Here is a 22924-nt window from a genome sequence, read left to right on the forward strand (position 1 = left end):
AAGGAGTAAGCGTCTCTTAATTTCATGGCTTCAATCACCATTTGCAGTGATTTTGGAGCCCAAAAACAAAGCCTGACACTGTTTCCACTATCTCCCCATCTATTTCCCATAAAGTGATGGGACCAGATGCAATGATCTTAGTTTTCTGAATGTTGAGCTTTAAGCCAACTTTTTCACTCTCCTCTTTCACCTTCAACAAGAGGCTTTTTAGTTCCTCTTCACTTACTGCCATAAGGGTGGTGTCATCTGCATATCTGAGGTTATTGATATTTCTCCTGGCAATCTTGATTCCAGCTTGTGCATCTTCCAGACCAGCATTTCTCATGATGTACTCTGCATATAAGCTAAAAAAGCAGGGTGACAATATACAGCCTTGACGTACTCCTTTTCCCTTTTGGAACCAGTCTGTTGTTCCATGTCCAGTTCTAACTGTTGCTTCCTGACCTGCATACAGGTTTCTCAAGAGGCAGGTCAGGTGGTCTGGTGTTCCCATCTCTTTCAGATTTTTCCACAGTTTATTGTGATCCACACAGTCAAAGGCTTTGGCATAGTCAATAAAGCAGAAATAGATGTTTTCAGTCATTAATACATCCCAAATATTTCACAATTTTCAGGAGCCAAACCCTACCTTCCAAACTAAGAATTACCCCTGAAGTCAACCTAAAATTCTTTGTCAGACTATATACGTTCCCAAATCTGACTCAGAGAAATTGGCCACCACCATGGCCATAGAAAAATGAAATGTCCTTGGGGGTGATTTCTGGAAAACAATCTAATGCACCCTCAGAAAGAAATCCTGTTTGGAAGGTGTAATGTGTAGAATCCAGGAGTTTTTTAGCTACTTTCATTTCTCTGCCCTTGTATTACTTTCATCCTTTCAATCTGAAGAGCATCTATCCTGATTCTTCAACTGGCCAACTCCAGTAACAACTAGCAAAAATGCCAGCATGTTAAACATATCCTCTGCACAGCCATCTAAAAACTCTAAAGTGACCAGCTCAGCATGACACTCTCCTGCTTTTCAACACTTCACCAGCACCCCACCCCAATAGAAGAAGGCCACCAACTCTGTTGGCTACAGGAACCGGAAGGTATCTCACATGACAGCAGTGGACTGACAGTCTGTAATATTGTTCATGAAACAAGCAGTCCTTTAACTTTACTTTTCTTATTTTAATAAAGACATGAGCCCAAGAATTTCACTTTTTTCCTAACTGCACATTTTTTATATTTATATATGTATATATTTATATAAGTAAATACAGATATATATATATATATGTATATATAGACAGTAACCAACACTTGGTCTTACAGTGCTGGGGAGACACCTGGGGAGCTAGGGATTGGAGATATCAAGGTAATATTTTATGCAAGGATCAGTACAGTATAGAACAGAAATGGTAAAGACCTGGCATAAGAAATTAAGAAGAGGTAACAAGCATACACAGAGAACTATACAAAAAGGTCTTAGTGACATGTATAACCACAATGGTGTGATCATTCACCTAGAACCAGACATCCTAGAATGTGAAGTCAAGTGGGACTTAGGAAGCATTACGAAAAACAAGGCTAGTGGAGGTGATGGAAGTCTAGCTGAGCTATTTCAAACCCTAAAAGATAATGCTGTTTAAATGCTGCACTCAATATGTCAACAAATTTGGAAAACTCAGCAGCGGCCACAGGACTGGAAAAGGTCAGTTTTCATTACAATCCCAAAGGGCAGTGCCAAAGAATGTGCACACGACCATACAATTGCACTCATTTCACATGCTAGTAAGGTTACGCTCAAAATCCTTGAAGGTAGGCTTCAGCAGGACATGAACTGAGAACTTCCAGATGTACAAGCTGGGTTAGAAAAGGCAGAGGAACCAGACATCAAATTATCAACACACAATTCCAGAAAAAAACATCAACTGCTTCACTGACTACACTAAAGCCTTTGATTGGGTGGATCAAAACAAACTGTTGAAAATTTTGAAAGAGATGGGAATACCAGACAACCTTACTTATCTCCTGAGAAACCTATATGTGGGTCAAGAAGCAACTTTTAGAATGTTACGTGGAACAACAGACTGATTTAAAATTGGGAAAAGAGTATGACAAGATTGTATATTGTCACCCTGCTTATTTAACTTGTATGCAGAGTACATCATGAGAAATGCCAGACTGGATGAATCACAAGCTGGAATCAAGATTGCCAGAAGTATCAACAACCTCAGATATCACTCTGATGGCAGAAGATGAGGAGGAACTAAAGAGCCTCTTGATGAAGGTGAAAGAGGAGAGTGAAAAAACTGGCTTAAAACTCAACTTTCAAAAAAAAACAAAGAGGGGGAGGTCCTAAGATGGAAGAGGAATAGGACAGGGAGACCACTTTCTCCTCCACAAATTCATCAAAAGATTGTTTGAACGATGAGCAAATTCCACAAAACAACTTCTGAACACTGGCAGAGGACACCGGGCACCCAGAAACACAGCCCATGGTCTTTGAAAGGAGGTAGGACAAAATATAAAAGATAAAAAGAGAGACAAAAGAGCTAGGGGTGGAGACTCGTCCTGGGGAGGGAGTCGTGAAAGAGGAGAAGTTTCCAAATGTCAGGAAACCCTCTCAGCAGTGGGTCTGTGGGGAGTTTTGGAATCTCAGAGGGCAACATAACCAGGAGGAAAAGTAAATAAAACCCACAGATTACGTGCCTAAGGACAACTCCCAGTGGAGTAGTAGCCCAGATGCTCACATCCACCACCGGCAAGCGGGGGCTGAACAGGGAGGCCCGGACTGCATAGCTTAGGGTGAGGACCCGGTCTGAATGCCCTGAGGGTAATCTGAGGGAGCTAATGTGAGACAGCAACCTAAACTGGGGGAGAGCAAGTGAGAGAAAAAAAGAGAGAACTTTCCCGTGAGAAGCTCACAAAACGAAGACCATGACATCTAGTCCCATCACTACATGGCAAATAGATGGGAAAAAGGAAACAGTGACAGATTTTATTTTCTTGGGCTCCAAAATCACTGCAGAAGGTGACTGCAGCCATGAAATTAAAAGATGCTTGCTCCGTGGAAGGAAAGCTATGATCAACCTAGACAGCATACTAAAAAAGCAGAGATAATACTTTACCGATAAAGGTCCACGTAGTCAGACTTATGGTTTTTCCAGTAGTCATGTACTGATGTGGGCCATAGAAAAGGCCAAGCACTGAAGAGTTGATGCTCTCAAACTGTGGTGTTGGAAAAGACTCTTTAGAGTCTTTTAGACTACAAGGAGATCAAACCAGTCAATCCTAAACGAAATCAACCCTGAATATTCATTGGAAAGACTGACGCTGTAGCTTGAACACTTTGGCCACCTGATGTGAAGAACTGACTCATTGGAAAAAACCCTGATGCTGGGGAAGATTAAAGGCAGCAGGAGAAAGGGGAAACAGAGGATGAGATGGTTAGATAACATCACCAACTCAATGGACGTGAATTTGAGAAAACTGAGAGATAGTGAAGGACAGGGAAGCCTGGTGTGCTACAGTTCATGGGGTTGCAAAGAGCCAGATACAACTTAGAGACTGAATACCACCACCAACAATAAGAGACTGAGGTCATCTGAAGATTGTGTTTCTTGCTTTTCATGAGAAGCTGGAAAGCTGGGACTTCAGGATAAATCAAGCAATTTTTTTTGCTTTTTAATTTTTGCAATGTTGTATTGGTTTCTGCCATACAACATGAATCAGCCATATTATACATATATAACCTCCCTCTTGAGCCCCCCATCCCACCCTTCTAGGTCAGCACACAGCACCAGGCTCAGTTTTGTGTGTTACCTAGCAACTTCTCACCAACTATCCACACACACGTGTACGGGTGTTGATGCCACTTTCCCCATTTGTTCCACTCACTCCCTCCCACACTGTGTCCACAAGTCCATTCTCTACACCTGCGTTTCCATTCCTTCCCTGCAAGTAGGTTCATCAAGACCATTTTTCTAGATCCCATATATATGAAAACACATTTTTAAAAGTTTGCACAACTTTTTGATTTTTTTAAATCTTTAATGCAAAAAAAAAAAAAAAAAAAATACCATGGGGGCCATTATAATGTGAGTCAAACAAAGCTCTTCTGCAAGTCAGCACTAGCCTGTACTTTCAACCTTCATCCCGTAAGATGAAGTGCATGTGTGTGTGCTCAGTCGCTCAGTCCATGCTCACCGATAAATCCTTCCTCGTGTGGGGAGCCCACCTAGATCACCGGACCACCTCTCTGCCATCCCTGCCCTGCAGGCTACACTTCAGCCCCAGGACCTCTTCCTGTGCCTCCTTCCACAAACATCCTTCATCTCTGTGCCAAACCCATCTTAGGGATGAGCCCCTCTGCTTCTCAGGAAAGGCTAGCATTGGTTAGAAGAGCCTCATGGCTTCCAGACAAATTTATAACCTTTTGGATGGTGAACTGCTATTTCACTCCTACTAGGCTGTCAGTATTGGCAACAAATTCAATCAGTTGGTAAGGAGGTACCCAAATTAAAAAAAAAAAAAAAAAAGACACCAAATTCATCTGCTCATTTGCTCTACCAAAAATGTAATTACAACTTCACATAGTGTGAAATTACTTTGATTTCCAAGAAACAGATCTCATGGATACTTTTTACATACAGCAGGTGTTCCATAAATGATTTTTGACCAGAAATGATATGGCCTATGTAAACATCTCACTTTGACATTTATTAAGCACCTTTCCTCACACTGCCAAAATGTCACAGCAGTTATTATTATATCAGCTTCACAACTAGAGCCACTCCCTCACTTTGCCCTCTATTTACAACCCCATACACAGCAGCCTTCAGTACAGTCCCTGAGAGCACCAAGCTGGCTTCTGCCACAGGACCTTTGTACTGACTCTCCTATATCTTCTTTCCAATTTTCTCATAGCTGGCCTGTTCTTAGATTCAGTTCAAATGCCTCAACTTCATAGAGCCTGTCTGGCCTCTTCTCCATGGCCTGCCACTCATCCCTCTGTTTGATTATTTTCTTCCGTGACATGTATAGTTCAGTATGTTTAAGTATCTACCACCTAACTCACCCCACTAGAAGGCAAGCTCCCCGAGGTCAGACCCTTAGCATGACCTCTTCACTACACCAGAATCCACCAGTGCTCCTGCCAAAGATTATTATCTGACACAGACGAGTCTCTGAAAAATGATGAGTGGATTCCAGTTGAACAGATAACTCAGGGAATTATCTGAGGCTCAGGGAAGGGCCTGCCCAGGGTCTCCTGGATATTCACTGAGAGAGCAGAGGTTTGAACCCGAGTCTTCTGACTTGTGCGCAGCAATCTTTTCATAGTACCACCCTCATCAATGGTTTGGCAGTCTGGAATGCCTTTCACCTGGAACTCAGGGGGCTAAATATTTCAGCAGTGACAAGGCCTTTTTCTCCACATTTCTCTCTGCAGAACCAAATGAGTGAATACCTATTACTCAGGCATTCAAGTGCTTCACAACTACTAATTCTAAACGAAGTCAAAGATGACAGTTTAAATTCTCTAGAACTGCATTGAAAAAATAAATTTTTTGCATAAATATTAATGAAATTGTGACTTTTTTTTTACTAAGAAAGTAAAGGTTAATGGCAATATTTGCCGGTTTCCCAATTCTCAAACACTAAGCAATCCAAAATCTAATAAGCATATCTACAAGCATGAGCAATTTACTCAAAACATTATACTCTCTTGCTGTGACACTTCTTGTCCTCAATTAAGGTCAAAAATCATCTGAGCAGCTTCATTTCTTCCAACAAAGATTTAAATTTTATTTAATTAGTATGTTCCTGAAAAAAAAATGCCTCATTTTCTTAACAGGTGAACATTCCATTCATTTATTTCTATATGAAAATTACTATTTTCTAATACTCACCACAGCCTTTGAACTTTCCCTTGAAACTGTCTGCACTCTTCTAAGTGTAAAGATAAAATGATGAAAACCCTGGTCCCATGTGTCTTGTCTCCTCGCATTTAGAAGCATCTCCCAAGAAAAAGAAATGCAAAAAAGCAAAATGGCTGTCTGAGGAGGCCTTACAAATAGCTGTGAAAAGAAAAGAAGCAAAAAGCAAAGAGAAAAGGAAAGATATACCCATTTGAATGCAGAGTTCCAAAGAATAGCAAGGAGAGATAAAAAAGCCTTCCTCAGTGATCAATGCAAAGAAATAGAGGAAAACAATAGAATGGGAAAGACTAGAGATCTCTTCAAGAAAATTAGAGATACCAAGGGATCATTTCATGCTAGGATGGGTTCAATAAAGGACAGAAATGGTATGGACCTAACAGAAGCAGAAGATATTAAGAAGAGATGGCAAGAATACACAGAAGAACAGTACAAAAAAGATCTTCACGATGCAGTTAATCACAATGGTGTGATCACTCACCTAGAGCCAGACATCCTGGAATGTGAAGTCAAGTGGGCCTTAAGAAGCATCACTACGAACAAAGCTAGTGGAGTTGATAGAATATCAGTTGAGCTATTTCAAATCCTTAAAGATAATGCTATAAAAGTGCTGTGCTCAATATGCCAGCAAATTTGGAAAACTCAGCAGTGGCCACAGGACTGGAAAAGGTCAGTTTTCATTCCAATCCCAAGGAAAGGAAATGCCAAAGAATGCTCAAACTACCACACAATTGCACTCATCTCACACGTTAGTAAAGTAATGCTCAAAATTCTCCAAGCCAGGCTTCAGCAACACGTGAACTGTGAACCTCCAGATGTTGAAGTTAGGTTTAGAAAAGGCAGAGGAACCAGAGATCAAATTGCCAAAATCTATTGGATCATCAAAAAAGCAAGAGATTTCCAGAAAAACATCTATTTCTGCTTTATTGACTATGCCAAATCCTTTGACTGTGTGGATCACAATAAACTGTGGAAAATTCTGAAAGAGATGGGAATACCAGACCACCTGACCTGCCTCTTGAGAAACCTGTATGCAGGTCAGGAAGCAACAGCTAGAACTGGATATGGAACAACAGACTGGTTCCAAATAGGAAAAGGAGTACATCAAGGCTGTATATTATCATCCTGCTTATTTAACTTGTATGCAGAGTACATCATGAGAAATGCTCGGCTGGATGACGCACAAGCTGGAATCAAGATGGCTGGGAGAAATATCAATAACCTCAGATATGCAGATGACACCACCCTTATGGCAAAAAGTGAAGAGGAACTAAAGAGCCTCTTGATAAGGGTGAAAGAGGAGAGTGGAAAAGTTGGTTTAAAGCTCAGCATTCAGAAAACTAAGATCATGGCATCCAGTCCAATCACTTCATGGTAAATAGATGGGGAGACAGTGGAAACAGCGTCAGACTTTATTTTTTTGGGCTCTAAAATCACTGCAGATGGTGACTGTAGCCATGAAATTAAAAGACACTTTCTCCTTGGAAGGAAAGTTATGACCAACCTAGACAACATATTAAAACACAGAGACATTACTTTGCCAACAAAGGTCTGTCTAGTTAAGGTTTTCCAGTGGTCATGTATGGATGTGAGAGTTGGACTATAAAGAAAGCTGAGCACTGAAGAACTTGAACTGTGGTGTTGGAGAAGACTCTTGAGAGTCCCTTGGACTGCAAGGAGATCCAACCAGTCCATCCTAAAGGAGATCAGTCCTAGGAGTTCATTGGAAGGACTGATGCTGAAATTGAAACTCCAATACTTTGGTCACCTGATGCAAAGAGCTGACTCATTGGAAAAGACCCTGATGCTGGGAAAGATTGAGGGCAGGAGGAGAAGGGGACAACAGAGGATGAGATGGTTGGATGGCATCACCGACTCAATGGACATGAGTTTGTGTATGCTCTGGGAGTTGGTGATGGACAGGGAGGCCTGGCCTGCTGCAGTTCATGGGGTCACAAAGAGTCGGACATGACTGAGTGACTGAACTGAACTAGATGATGCATATTTAAGTTTTATCTGCTGTTTGCTTCTTCAAGAAGAAGCTTCCTTCCAGGAGGAGGAAATCCCATTTCCCAGAAAATATCTCCCATCTATTCTTACCCTTTTCTGCTTTGCTCTATTTTGGTTAATTTAACTAAAAACTTGAGCAAGGTAAACTTAAGAACTATACAGAATGTGACATGCAAACACAAGGATAAAAAAGTCATACCACCTCCTCCTGTCTGCTCAGAACACAGTACCTCCCAGTAGCCCAAGTCAGAACCTGGGACATCACCCTCGACCCCTCCCTCTCTGTCCCACACAACATCCAACACAACTACAACCAGTTCACACCACCTCCTAACTGTCTGTTAAATTAATCCATTTCTCTCCATCTGCCCAACCATTATCATACATAGTCCAGGCCTCCATCCTCTTGAATCCAGATTCTGGAAAGCTTCAGCAACCTTCTAGCTGGCCTTCCATCTCCATGCAGTTCTCCACTAAGCAGCGGATGTGATTTTTCTAAAATACAAATCTAATCTAAGTACAGCACACCCGTACTTAGATCCCTTCCATGACTCCTCATTGCCCTTGGAGTAAAGGCTAAGCCCGATGAAGAGCTCAGAAGGCCACTCACAGTCCAGCCTCTTGCTTAACTCTCTGGTTCACTTCTGGCCACACCTCGCGCCTACATCCCTACGTATGCCCTGCCGCTCTCCAACAACATGGCATTTTTCTTCAATTAATTTAACCCACCATGATCGCGCTCATCTCTCGCTGCTTCACTCACGCTGCATCTGGAACTCTCTTCTGTGTTCATCATCGTCTGGTTGATTTCTACTTATTGTACTTTGCCCCTTGAGCATAACCCTCATTGAGAAGGCTTTCCAACCTCTCTTGGGAAAATCAAGGTATTCTGCCCTGTGCTCCCTACATTCCTAGCAGGGCACTAATCACATTTTGTGGTGTTTCATTGATTATCTCTATCCCTGCATGCTTCACAATTGTAGCCCAGTATCTACCACCACACAAGGTATGTGATAGATTTTCATTAATATTTCCTGAATGTTATTGATGAAGGGGTTTACAGTCTAATAAGAACACAGTTCTACATCTACAGCCTCTCCAAATTTATTTGCAAAGTGACAACCTACTTTGAAAACAGCATAGAGAGATCTGCATTTGGGCAAGATTCCAATTTGAACTTGCTTTTTCCTTCCCAATTGTAAGCAATTTAACAACTGAAGTCACCTTTTTTTTTTTTTAATATAGGCCTTATGCTATTTATCCTTGAGGGAAGAATTAAATTTGAGTTTATATAAGAGGTTTAATTTCTAAAAATGTACTGTTAATCATCCATGAAAAAACTTTTCTCTTGGATTATGTTCAAAACAGGTAATACTCTTCTAGAAATCCTTCCACCTCCTAACCCTCCATTCTGATAGGCTTCAATAAATTGTCTGAAACTGCAAAACAATTTACATATTAGCATAAATCACGGAGAAGGCAATGGCACACCACTCCAGTACTCTTGCCTGGAAAATTCCATGGATGGAGGAGCCTGGTAGGCTGCAGTCCATGAGGTCGCTAAGAGTCGGACACGACTGAGTGACTTCACTTTCCCTTTTCACTTTCATGCACTGAAGAAGGAAATGGCAACCCACTCCAGTGCTCTTGCCTGCAGAATCCCAGGGACAGGGGAGCCTGGTGGGCTACCGTCTATGGGTCGAACAGGGTTGGACGTGACTGAAGTGACTTAGCAGCAGCAGCAGCAGCATAAATCATCCACAATTAGGAAGGCAAATCTGCAGCTTAGAAACTACCAAATGCATTCCATTAGGACAACCACTGTTTCTAGATTATACATAACAATGTCTTAATTGTTAACCTAAACACTATTTCAAATGATGAGGAATTGCCAATATCTACCGTTTTCACTTCTGAAGAACCTGGGAAGGTATGAGGAAATATCTACCAAGAAAAAAAAAAAATCTGAGGAGAGAAAAGGCAATGACATTTGTTGAGTGCCTAGAAAAATGAGGCATGAGGAAACATTCACCTAAACACTCCTGTTGAATCCTCCCAATAACTCTATGACATTAGGCTTCCTAGATGGTGCTAGTGGTAAAGAATCCACCCGCCAATGCAGGAGACTCAGGTTCTATTCCTGAGTCATGAAGACCCCCTCAAATTAGGAAACGGCAACCCACTCAGCATTCTTACCTGAGAAATCCCATGAACAAAGGAGCCTGGTGGGCTATTGTCTAGGAGATTGCAAAGAATCAGACACAACTGAGTGTGCACGTGTGCACATGCACACACATCATCATTAACTTCACTTTCCATAAAAGAACACCAAGGTTGAGGTAAATTAAAAGCAACTGCAAAAGCTCATACATCTGAGAGCTGATAGACCCAGGAATTGAACCCACATCAATCTAGCATCTAAGTAGACAGCTCTTTCTGCCACAAGAACTACAAAAACTGAAGAGTAAATTTTGAAATACAAACTTTTTTAAAAGAAGATGCCTTCTTAGCAAATCAAAAATGTCCTCTTCATCTCCTCACAACAGTGTTCTACAGTAAGCTTTTTCTTAGACCCCCAACTTTCAGGGTCCTAGCTAATTATGTTTAGATTAAATTTTATCTATAATTTAGGAATAAAATTGAAAACCAGAAGATTTACCATTATATCTTATAGTGTTGCATATACTGGCAGAACTTTAGATTAGATTTAATCTACGTTAATTAAGCTTTCCATTTTAACAAAGCTCTTTATTAACATATTTCAATCAGGAAAAATAAACATTAAAACTGCATTGCTATTAAGATAGCTCAGCAAGACATTCATCTTTGTTGCTCTACCAATGTGCTCAACTGGTACTAAAAAAAAAAAAAAAAAAAAAGGAGAATAAAAATCCGTCAAATTAGAAATACAAACAAAAATAACAGAGTGTCCATTCCATGACATCAAAGAGTCTATTTCAATTACTACCTCCAGGTATGTTTGCAATTGTCTTTTTATTTAAACTTCCCATTTCGTTTTATCTACTCACTCAAGATATTCAGGGAAACTCAACTGACTCAGTTTCCAAGGGAGTTTCTAGATATCATTGGGCCAAGTAGTTCACTCCTGGTCTAAGGAATCATCTCCCAAATGATCCACTTCCGGCTGCTGGAATCCCACCAGGTGAGAGAGATGCCTGCCTTTAGCTAGAAGGAACCTCAGCCACTGAATGAACTCTTCCGCCATTAATTCAATAATGACCCTGAGAAGAGCTGGAAGCCCGGCAGAAGCTGGAAGCAGTAATTTCCAAAACAGTAAATGCAGTTTTTCTGGATGACAGAAAAGGCAGTGGATAATGACTTGCCATGGTGCACGGGATGGAGAGTATTCAGATCCAAAATGTGGTTCCCCACGTTGCTCCATCAGCAAAGGTGACTTTTCACTGGAAGTTGAACACTACCAGAAGATTTGGGTGATAGATACTGTTTTCCTTTAACCAGTGAACTAAAGTGGCTGTTTGCTCATCTGGCCACTTCCCGGCATCCACCTTCCCCTCATTGTCAAATTTCCACCTTAACATTACCATCTTGGCTTTTTGTTTTTTAAAGTACAGGCCAACAACTATGGCAGATGTTTAGCAAATACTTTTTTCCCCCAAACTTTAGACTTTTCATTTGTATTGGGGTATAGCCGATTAACAATGTTTTGGTAGTATCAGGTGAATAGTGAAGGGACTCAGCCATACATATATATGTATCTATTCTCCCCCAAAACTCCCTCCTGTCCAGACTGGCATATAACATTGAGTAGAGTTCCATGTGCTATACAATAGGCCCTTGCTGGTTATCCATTTTAAACATGGCAGTGTGGCAAATACTTCTAGTCCTGTACAAAAATCCCAAGTGATCACTCGTTTCCGTCTCCAGGTACCAGCACCTTTGCCCTTCTCATTGTCCTTGCAATCTCCCACATATAGTACATCCAAGGCAGTATCTATTCTGGGGGCAATATATTCCACGTGAACCCTGGGAATCAGACATGACACTTCTGAGCAGCCCTAACCAGAGCCAAAGAAAAGGAATCATCTGTCTGCTTAGTATTAACAGTTGCTAAGTGCATACTCTGTGCCTCTGAGTAGCCCCTGGCAAAAACCCCTGTGTGATGCAGGCTCTTACCTACGCTATTATCATTATTTGGACACAGACCACACTCCAAACAATCAAGACAGAGACTGCCTAGTTATTCCAGTAACCAGGCTTTCTCAGCCTTGGCACACAGTTAGAACCAATTTCCCAGTAATGGTCAATAAAATGTGGTACAGGCAATGCATGGCACTTCCAGGATTAGCCCTTAAAACCATCCAGGGAGATTATGACAAAAGTCTAATCATAGTAGAAGCTATTAATCTACCTCACTCAGAATGTCATAGCTCAAGGTCATACAATAAAACACATAGTTGAATAATGCAACTAAGATGCTACACAAAGGTTTATCTGTATAAACACAAACTACACATCCTTTTAAGATGTCCCCTCAGAAAATAAAAGTAGTGAGTATGTACAGGTACCAGAAAAGATTTTCACTCTCATTATTTTATAGCACATATTATACATCTTTAATTAACCATAAAAACAGTCATCCATTAAGTACTTCTTCATTTAATCACTTTGAAAGTTTTAAATATTCTTCTAACTTAGATCAAAAAGAGGAATTTAAACTGAAAGTTAAGAACTATAGAAAAGCACTGAAAATGAAAACAGTATATAGCAGTATCCATGGGCTGTATTCAAATGATACTCATAGGAAAATATAAAGTCTTCAGTGATTTTACCAGTAAACCGAAAATACTGAAAAAAAAATGAACTAAACATCAAAAGAACCAGTAAAAATACCAAAACGACTGAAAAAGAGGCAAGAAGAAAAAAAATCAATGAATTTAAAGTGAAAAAAATGGCAGACCTCAACAAAACTTAAGAACTGTTTCATTAAAAAGGTCAATAAATTACACAATCCATGATGAACTTCACCAAGAAGGAAATATATACATTTCATATTACAAGTTAATGAAGAAATAACCACAAATATAAAAATTTTATTAAGTAAAGGAATATAATGTCCAACTATTTGCCCAAAAGAGGGAGATCTCAATAAAATATATGATTTCAACAAAATGTAAATTGGTCCACAGAAGAGTCTAAAATTAATTAAATAGAACAATACCATAAAAGAGATGAGAAATGAACATTTTCAGCAATAAAAGATTTCCCAGCCTCCCCAAACACAAATTATCAGTCCACATTATTTTCAGGCAAATTCTATCAGAAACATTTATAGAAGAGGTATTGCCTATATATTTAAACCAGTCTAGAGCATAAAATTCAAAAAGCTTTGAATTAAATCACATAGTCAGTAAAACCTACTGTATCTCACTTATGAGTTAAAAAGTAGTTAATGAGTTTAAAGTGTTTAGAACAATGTCTAGCATTTATCAGCACTTAAATTAACATTATCATTTTATTATTATTATTAATATTGATGCAAAAATCTTAAACATTAGTAAATATAAGGATTTCAGAAATAATTCAACTTTATGGACTCAATGTAATTAATGTTAATAAATGAAAGAAAACAATAATTATCTCAAAAGGTATCCAGAGAGGGTGTTTAATAAAATGTTACAGCTGTTCATAATTTTTTGGCCTTTTAAATCAGATGACGACTTTACGTGTGTGTATATATATACAAAACACACACATATATATAAGTGAGGTTGATTTAATAACATGTAACAGACGTTCATGATCTTTTAACCTTCCGGTAAATCAGGAACAGAACTGTTTCCTTTACATGGTAACATGTATGTGTGTATATATGTATATATACATATACACATGTAAGATAGATAGTTTCTAATCTATCAGACATTATATTAAACAGATAAGGAAAACATTAAGATAGTATTGTCTGCTGCTTCTCTGACTTTAATGAGGACCTTTAATCTCAAGAGTCTAGCCAGTATCATAAGACAACAAAAAGGGGATAGCTACTATAAATACTGGAATGAGAGAGACAAAACTCATTATTATCAAGTTACAAAATAGTATACTTAAAATCAAGGGGGATCATCTGAAAAAAACTAAAACAAAAAAATTTAAATGCCTAGTGCCTGTGGAGTAAGTCACTTCAGTCATGTCCAACTCTCTGCAGCCCTGTAGACTGTAGTCAGCCAGGCTCCCCGGCCCACAGGGATTCTCCAGGCAAGAATACAGGAGCGGGGCTGCCAGGCCCTCCTCCAGGGGGTCTTCCCAACCCAGGGATTATAGCTGGGTCTCCTGCCCTGCAGGCAGATTCTTTGCCATCTGAGTAAGCCACCAGAGAAGCAAACGCCTAGTACATGACACATAATCAACAAATGTTAGCTAAAAAAAACACTATTCCACATAGCTCACATAGCCTAAAAGTCTAATACAAAAATCAGACCAAAGACTCAAAAGGAAACTACAAATCATTCTTTCTCATGAATATAGATACAAATATTAAAATACTATCAAATCAAATCCAAGAACATATGAAAAGAACTATATCCCACATGACTTAAGTGGGATTTATCCCAGGAATGCAATCTTGCTTTAACATCCAAAATCAACTAGTATAATATCCCACATCAGTAGAATAGGATAAAACTACATGATCATCTTGATAGATACAGAAAAGCACTTGAAAAAAGTTAATACTCTTTCATGATAGAAAACATGCAAACTAGAAATGGAAGAGAACTTCCTCAACCTTATAAAAGCATGTTAGGAACACAATGAACTTTCTTCAACCTGGTTAAAAGCATCTAAGAAAATCTACAACTAACATCACACTTCATAGTGAAAAATTGAAAGCTTTCCTCCTTAAGATCAGAAACAAGACTATCTGTTCCTATCACTTCTACTCAACATTGCACTGGAAGATCTACTCAGAGCAATTAGCCAAGAAAATAAAAGGCATTCAGATGAGACAGAAATAAAGCTATTTGTAGAAGATTTGGTCTTTTAAGTAAAAATTTAAGAAACTTTTTTAAAAATTATTAGAATAAAATAAATCAGCAAAGCTGCAGGATACAAGATTAATATGCAAAGATCAATTTGAATTTCTATAAAGTAGCAATGAGCAAACATGAAATTAGTAATTACATTTACAATGGCATCAAAAAGAATATTTAATAATCATTTTTTAAGAAAACATTAACAAAAGTCACGCAAAACTTATACTCTGAAACTACAAAACACTGTTGGAAAAAAATAACCACCACCTAAATAAATGGAAAGACATTTTAAGTCTATGGATCAGGTGACTTAATATTGTTCAGATGGTAATAACCCCCACACTGATCTATAGAGTCAATGCAATCCCTTTCAAAGTCCAGCTGATAATTTTGCAGAAATTGAAACACTGGTCGTAAAATTCATATGGAAATTCAAGAGAACTGAAATAGCCAAAACAATCTTGAAAAGGAAGAAACAAAGTTGCAGGACTCACACTTATCAACTTCAAAACTTAACACAAAGCCAAATCATTAAAACAGTCCTGGCATAAGAAAAGACATATATATATCAATGGAATAGAATTTGAGACTCCAGAAATAAACCTTCATATTTATGTGCAATTGATCTTCAACAAGGTTACCAAGAAAATTCATTGGTCTTCAACAAACGGTGCAGGGACAACTGGCTATCCACGTATAAAACATCAAGTTGGACCTCTACCTCACACCGCATATAAAACTGACTCAAAATCTATCGAAGATCTAAGCATAAGTATTAAGCCTATAAAACTCTTTAAAGAAATCATATGCAGTAAATCTTCAGACTCAGGATTAGGCAATGGTTTCTTCGAAAAGAAGTACAAGCAACAGAAGAAAAACTGAACATCAAATTTAACAACTTTTTTGCCTCCAAGCATATCATGAAGAAAATGATAGGATCTACAGAATGGTGGGGGGAGATCTATAAATCATATGTAATAAGGGACTTATACCTATAAAACAACTAATACAAAATGATAAAGACAAACAACCCAATTAGAAATGGACAGAATGCTCTGAATAGACAATTTTCCAAAGAGGATATATAGCAGCCAATAAGTGCCTGAAAAGATACTCAACATTATCTGTCATCAGGAAAATCTAAATGAAAACCACAGTGCAGAGAACATACTGTTCGAAGGGACCAATACTCAACAATTCTCAGTGGTTACCTAAATGCGAAGGAAATCCATAAAAGAGGGGTTACGTGTATACGTACTGCTGATTCACTTTGCATACACCAGAAATGTAACATTATAAAGTAACTGCACTGCAGTTAATAAAAAGTCACAATGCAATATCACTTCACATCTACTAGGATGACTATATCAAAAAGAGAGGTAATAACGAGCATTAACAAGAATATGGAGAAATTGGAACTCTCATACACTGCATTTTACATACATGTAAAATGGTGCAGGCACTTTGAAAGACAGTCTGACAATTCCACAAAGCTGTTAAACATAGTGACTACTTGATTCAGCAAGTCTACTCCTACTTAAATACCAAGAGAATAAATATGTGTCCACACAAAAATTTGTCCAGGAAAGCTCATAGCAGCATTATTCATAATAACCAAAAAGGGGAAACAACTCCAAAGCCCCATCAATTGATGAATGGATAAATAAAAGGTGTATCCAAACAACACAATATTATTCTGCAATAAAATGAAATGAACTACTGGCCCACACTGCCAACGTAAAAGAACTTTGAAAACTTTCTAAATAAAAGAAGCCCCTACAAAGGACTACATATTGTATGATGCCATTTATATAAAATGCAAAATAGGCAAATCCATAGAGACCAAAGGCTATTGCCAAAGGCTGGGGGAATGATGAGGAGATGGTGGAGTGACAGCTAAGAGGTGTGAGATTTCTATGGGAGGTAATGAAAACCAGATCTTTATTACCTAAAGCCAAGTGCATTACAAATTCAGAGTTAATCCTTTATAGTAATACTTCCCCTTGATTAGACTAAACAAACATGGAGGAAGGCACCATAGAATTAAGAAGTGGAGGGGAATGTTTTATATTTCCCCATTTATTTTGTTTGAGTCAAGACCTGAGGTTTTCCTATTACAATGAAAAATAGTCACATGATTTCCATTCAAAGATCCTCAGGTTCTATTAGAAACCTGCCAGGAAAGTAAGAAAAGGGAGCCTCAGATGACTCTACATGACACCAAAAGGGTTTTCAAAACCTTTCTTAAAATAAGCTATGGATTTTTTTTAAGTCCAAAAGAGAAACCCATAAAATAGTGTTTCCAGACTTAGGATTCGACAAAGAAAGGAAATATATTTTTTAAGAGTTGTGCACTTAACATACACTCTCTTTTTTCATGCTTACCACCACCCTGCAAAGTAGATGACTATCCCCATCTGCAGACAAGGAAATTGAGGTTCCAAGACATTCCATGGCAGGTATGGCAAAGCTAAAAGTCAAACTCCAGGCTCCATGACATCTGACTCTGACTCCTATATCGGCTGCCTTTCCACTCACTTCTCACCTGCTTTGGGAAGTTCTCTGCTTCCCCTGAGAAGCATTTGAAGACACCATACATTCTATTTCTGGACATTTGTATGACCCTCGAGCGGAGGAGGCCCTCACACTCAAGCCCTAAGCCAGTGAGGCAAGGACATGACCTTCCCAAATCTGTAAAGCTGAGACTGGCTTGACATCTCCACCCTTGGGCAAGAAACCTGCGCTTTCTCCCAACCTACAGAACACAGGGACTCTAACCCATACCTGCTCACCAACACATACACCAGCTTGCTTTCTCCAGGCTTACCCAGAAACAGCCAGCTCACTGTACTGCTGGCAGCATCCTTACTGAAGGCTCAGGGTCCATCACATCCCTCTGAGGCTGAGGACAAACTTAACCACTGAAAAGATACAGAATGGTTGATCCTCACCTCTGCTGGAAATGTGCATGAAAAGACCCTCGGCTCCAGCCAAACTGGTCTATTCTCTGCTCTTTTCTCTTCACCAAAAAAAAAGAATTCTGTTTCCTTAATTTCTCCCCTGTTAGACTGTCCACACTGTTCTCCCTACTCAATACCTTTCCCTTTCCCTTATCTGCGAAATTCAGCCTGTTCAGGAGTCTCCCCTCTAGGTCGTCTTCCCTAACTTAATATACCGAATTCACTGAACCTAACACCGTTCCATCATTTTTTGCCTATTTAGGTTGATATATCAAAAAGTAGTTCAAGGAAGGTTTACTGAACTCTGGTTCCCCAGTATAGACTCTGACATGAAAATATAAGAGCAAGTGATCTATTAAAGAAGTGCTCCCAGGAGAGGGAGGGAGTGAAACAGGAAGTCGCAGCCTCAGCCTGTTTCCTGGTCACTCTGGGGGATGAATGAAGCCTCAGAGACTGACTGGTCTCCAGGCATCCAATACCAAGAGACTAGGCTTCCATACTCCACGCTCACGAGTCAATCATTGACTTCAGGCTGCCTGGGGAGGAAGTGAACTCCCACACACTTCCACTCTGAGTATAGTAGGATGAAGAGGCTACAGAAGCTGATGTCCAGTGCTCTGAGACAAGTTGTCAGGTGCCAACCTTCGGAAACAGAGTCCATCGAAGGCAGGTGAAGGGCACACCAAACCTACACAAGTGATCTGAGGGGGTCAGGGAGGGTGGCATCATGTCCGCAGCAAGGTCAAGGTGGGGCGGCTTCATGGGCACATGACCAGTGTATCTGCACAGGATTCTGCCCTCGGAAGGGCCCCACGCTTCTGGTTTAAGAGTCTGTAGTCACTGTCTTGAAATTCTTAGTAATTTTACCTTTGCCTGCATTTCCTAAGTGAGGTCTGGGGGAACTGTGGAGCACACAGTGGGCAGGCTCGGTTCATGTGCAGCCCTGCGTCCCACCACCTGCCACCTCCCTGGGACCAGTTCTCAGCCACTGGCTCGGCTGCCCCCGCCTTCCCGCATGCTCCGCCCAGTAACTCTTGCCACCCTCTGCCTGGGCAGTGACTGCTGCGTGGGCTTGGGGATTCCAGCGTTCTCCCACCACTGTCCATGAGGGGAGGAGGGGGCACAGAATCAGTTTGGGGGAGCCACATAATCTTGAAATTAGCTGCACACTGCCTTATAACGCCAGTGTAATGCTTCTCTATTAATAGCTCTTTTTTATTCCTTAGTTTTTTGTGTGGTCATGCCCTGCTTCCCACGCCAAACGCTTAGATTTTGTTTCTTTCATTTCCCCACAATAAACTTGCAAAGCACCTAGAACAGAGTAGGTGCTTCATAAGTATTTTCAGAGGATTAACATAAAGTTGGTATTACACTAAAACTGGCAGGGAGGTTCCGATTCAAGATGGTGACTTAAGAAGATCCTGAACACACCTCCCTCAATTGGCACACTGGGTCTACAGCTACCAATGGAACAACTGCCTCTGGAGAAAACCTGAAGACTGGCTAAGGATGTGGGCAAATGAGAAAAAAAAAAAAAAAACTACACTGAAGCAGATAGGAGAGGGTGGGACATAATCTCACCATAAATTCCACCCTCATTCAGAGACCCACAGTCAGGAGAAATTAAAAACCTAGAACTTCTTTTTAAGGGGCAAAAAGTTTGAACTCCACAATAGGCACCCCAGTTCTTAAGACCTACACCTAAGAGACAAGCCTCCCACAACGCCTAGCTTTGAAAACCAAAGGGATTCCCGTTCCCAGGACCCTCAAAGCTATAATGATCTGAGAAACAGCTCGAACCCGGGATCCACCCACCTCGAGGGCCCAGGTCAGAGGCAGCTCATTTGCTTACAATAAAGCATTGGCTTGAGGGGGCTGCTGCTGCTGCTAAGTCACTTCATCGTGTCCAACTCTGTGCGACTCCACAGACGCAGCCCACCAGGCTCCCCCGTCCCTGGGATGCTCCAGGCAAGAACACTGGAGTGGGTTGCCATTTCCTTCTCCAATGCGTGAAAGTGAAAAGTGAAAGTGAAGTCACTCAGTCGTGTCTGACTCTTCGCGACCCCATGGACTGCAGCCTACCAGGCTCCTCCATCCATGGCATTTTCCAGGCAAGAGGACTGGAGTGGGGTGCCGTTGCCTTCTCCTTGGTTTGAGGGGAAGGCATCTAATCTAACAGACATATTCAAGGGCCTGCCGTAACACTCTCCAGGAGGAAGACATCTTGGAGTCCTCCCTCTGCCAACTCCAGGAAGGTCAGTATACAGAGAGCTTTTGCACAAACCAGTGCCCTGGGTTGGTTGGTTGGTTGGTTTACAGCTGAAAGGGACACCTTTCATTGCCCAACCCTGGAGCCAAGCTCCTGGATCCCCTGGAACTGTAGCAGTTGACGAGACAGTCCCTGGCAGGCCACTACTCCCAGGGCACTGCATACACAGCAGATTGAAACACACCCCAGGTCTTTGAGTGGGAGGCCTACTTACTTGTCCAGGAACTCTGGCTGCAGAGCAAGCTTCTGGTTTGGCACACTTATGGGGACCAAGAGAGGGGGCTCTCAGGGAACAGAGGCTTGTGGACACAGTCTTTCTCCCCTCTCCTTCTGCTTTGCTCCAGCTTACCAGTATATCCCAGAGAGGCCCTTATACCTCGTCTTAGTTTATCTAATTACTTCAAATTCCCTAACAGAGGGACCTTTCAAAATGAAAACCCTTATATGGCTTCCCATTATCTATGGGGTCTTTAGTCCAAGTTTTGTGACATGGCATCCAAGCTTTTGAAAGGATCTAACTTTCTGCCTGCCTCTGTAACACCACCCATCGCTGACTACCCCAAACATCTCAGCCCCTTCCCCACACACACTTACATGCAAACCACTTACCTGCTCCATCCTCAAATCACGACCACCTCTTTCTGGAATGCTTTTCTTCCTATTCCATACTCCCTCCTATACAGCCTGCCAAATATCTACTCACTTGATTTCCTTATCAACCATCATCCTTTCTTGGCTTAAGACAAAGCTTAGTAGAATCAACAGCAACTACTTTGATCCCCGAAACACAAGTTTACAGCACTGCATCTACTCTTCTTCACAACATTCATTTGTCCTACTAATGGGGACATAATTTGTCCTTCCTTCCCTACTAACTTCTGTGATGTGATCCTTAGAATAAAAATTCTATACTATTCATCTTAATATTCCCAGTATCAAGCACAGTTACTATAAAATGAACACAATGAAGCTCTATTGGAAGCTGTTGGTAAATATAACTAATTAACTTGGTGACCTAAATCTGATGGATAGAATGTGGTTTTATATGAGCGAAGTCTATCAGGAGATACAAAATAGGTGAGAAAGACACTCACGAGTGGTCCTTACACAGCAAACAAGAAAGCCACTTCACCCAAAGTAAATTCTTAACGCAAAGTTCAGTCCATGAATATGTTCAACAGCTGCAAGGTTTCATCCAGCCAAACATTTTCCTGGAGTTGCACCCTTTACATTTTGTGTAGTGCATAAATTCCAGGTAGATCTTGAGAAGTAGACGGCACTTTCTTACCTGCGTTCCAGTTCTCGAATGGACAGGATCACTCCTGACGTCGATGGCTTCTGCTGCACAGTGGCCAGAAAGGTGAACTCACTCTTATTCCGGAACAGCTGAATTAATTTCTCACTCACATGAGGGGCTGCATGGATCTCTCTTTCTGCATCTAAGGGGTCAAGGAGGAGGAGAAGGGGTAAGAAGAAATACAGATGGGAAAAGAGGAGAGGGAATACGAGAAGGAAAAGGAGGAAAGATATACAGTTAAAAATGCCTTGTCTGGAGGATCCAGGGTCCCTTTCCCCTTTGCCTTTCTTGTCAATAGTTTCCATTTTCAGGTGCCACCCACCAATCCACATGGCTGCCCACACTCAAGGCAAAGCCCGGAAATGCTGTCCCGGCTATCGTGCCCACTTGTCACTTTGACAAGTCCACAATTGGCCAGTCAGTGATTTTCTGACAGGGATTTTGATGGGACAGGGAGCAATTTGGCTTGCTGCAAACAGATTAGGTTGCTGAAAATAGGGTGAGAGGCAGTCAGATAAATGGGGTCCAAAATTCAGAAAATTCTGAGTCTAATAGCATCCAGGGCCACTCAGCAGGCTCTCATTTCCCATTTCCTGTGGCCTCAGCTTCTATCTCTCCACACACATCTAGGGAAATATGTCCTGGTTTTGTGACCAGGAGAGATTTACTAGAGCTAATAATGCCAGACAACTGTGCTTTTGCTAAAAGAATAAATACAAGGCATGCTCAGGATCCATCAGTGTGCCTGGAATTTTTGTGCAAATCCAGTAGATGACTGTCCTCATGAAATATTTATTAAAGTTTAGGCCAATTCAGCAGGTCTAGAGGTGTGTGAGTTCAGCGAATCCTGCTCCTAGACAGGAATCTTTCTTTCTGCAACATCCACATGAGAGAGATCCCTCATTTCATACTCAGACTCACCCTTGTCATGATAAAACTGGGTGTCACACCACTATTTTACACTATACTTTCTGGCACCAGAAAGTGGGCACCAAGGCACTGGAATTAGAGAAAAGTATTCAGAGGATTGGTGGCCTTCTCTCGTGTCAACGTCCTCTGCAAGCGATAGAGTGATACATATACTAACTACTTGGGTATTTCTCCAGGACTGCCTGAGGAACCCTTGAAAAACATATTATAAAACTGCATTACTTACAATAGCCAAGATAATATAGGAAACAAACTAAGTGTCCATCAACATACGAATGGGTAAAGAAGCTGTGGTGTACATACAATGGAATCCTACTCAGCCATAAAAATAGAACGAAATACTGCCATTTGCAGAAACATGAATGGACCTGGGCATTATGCTAAGTAAAATAATCCAGACTGAGAAAAGACAAATACTATATGATATCACATCTGTGGAATCTAAAAAATACAATAATCTAGTGAATATAACAAAAACAGAGCAGACTCACAGACAATCAACTAGTGGTCACCAGACGAGG

At 40.7% G+C, this 22924-nt stretch overlaps 1 protein-coding gene across 2 annotated transcripts in view; it reads right to left on the reverse strand.

Annotated features, from left to right (window-relative positions):
* The window catches only part of NELL1 (neural EGFL like 1), a 994502-nt gene that overhangs the window by 868860 nt on the left and 102718 nt on the right, over nt 1–22924 (reverse strand). For both annotated transcript variants that reach the window (XM_065936472.1, XM_065936471.1), the window contains exon 3: nt 21465–21615. In XM_065936472.1, the coding sequence (XP_065792544.1) occupies nt 21465–21615 (151 nt within the window). The remainder of the gene's footprint in view (nt 1–21464; nt 21616–22924) is intronic.

Source organism: Muntiacus reevesi, chromosome 5, assembly GCF_963930625.1.
Source record: "Muntiacus reevesi chromosome 5, mMunRee1.1, whole genome shotgun sequence".
Taxonomy (NCBI): domain Eukaryota; kingdom Metazoa; phylum Chordata; class Mammalia; order Artiodactyla; family Cervidae; genus Muntiacus; species Muntiacus reevesi.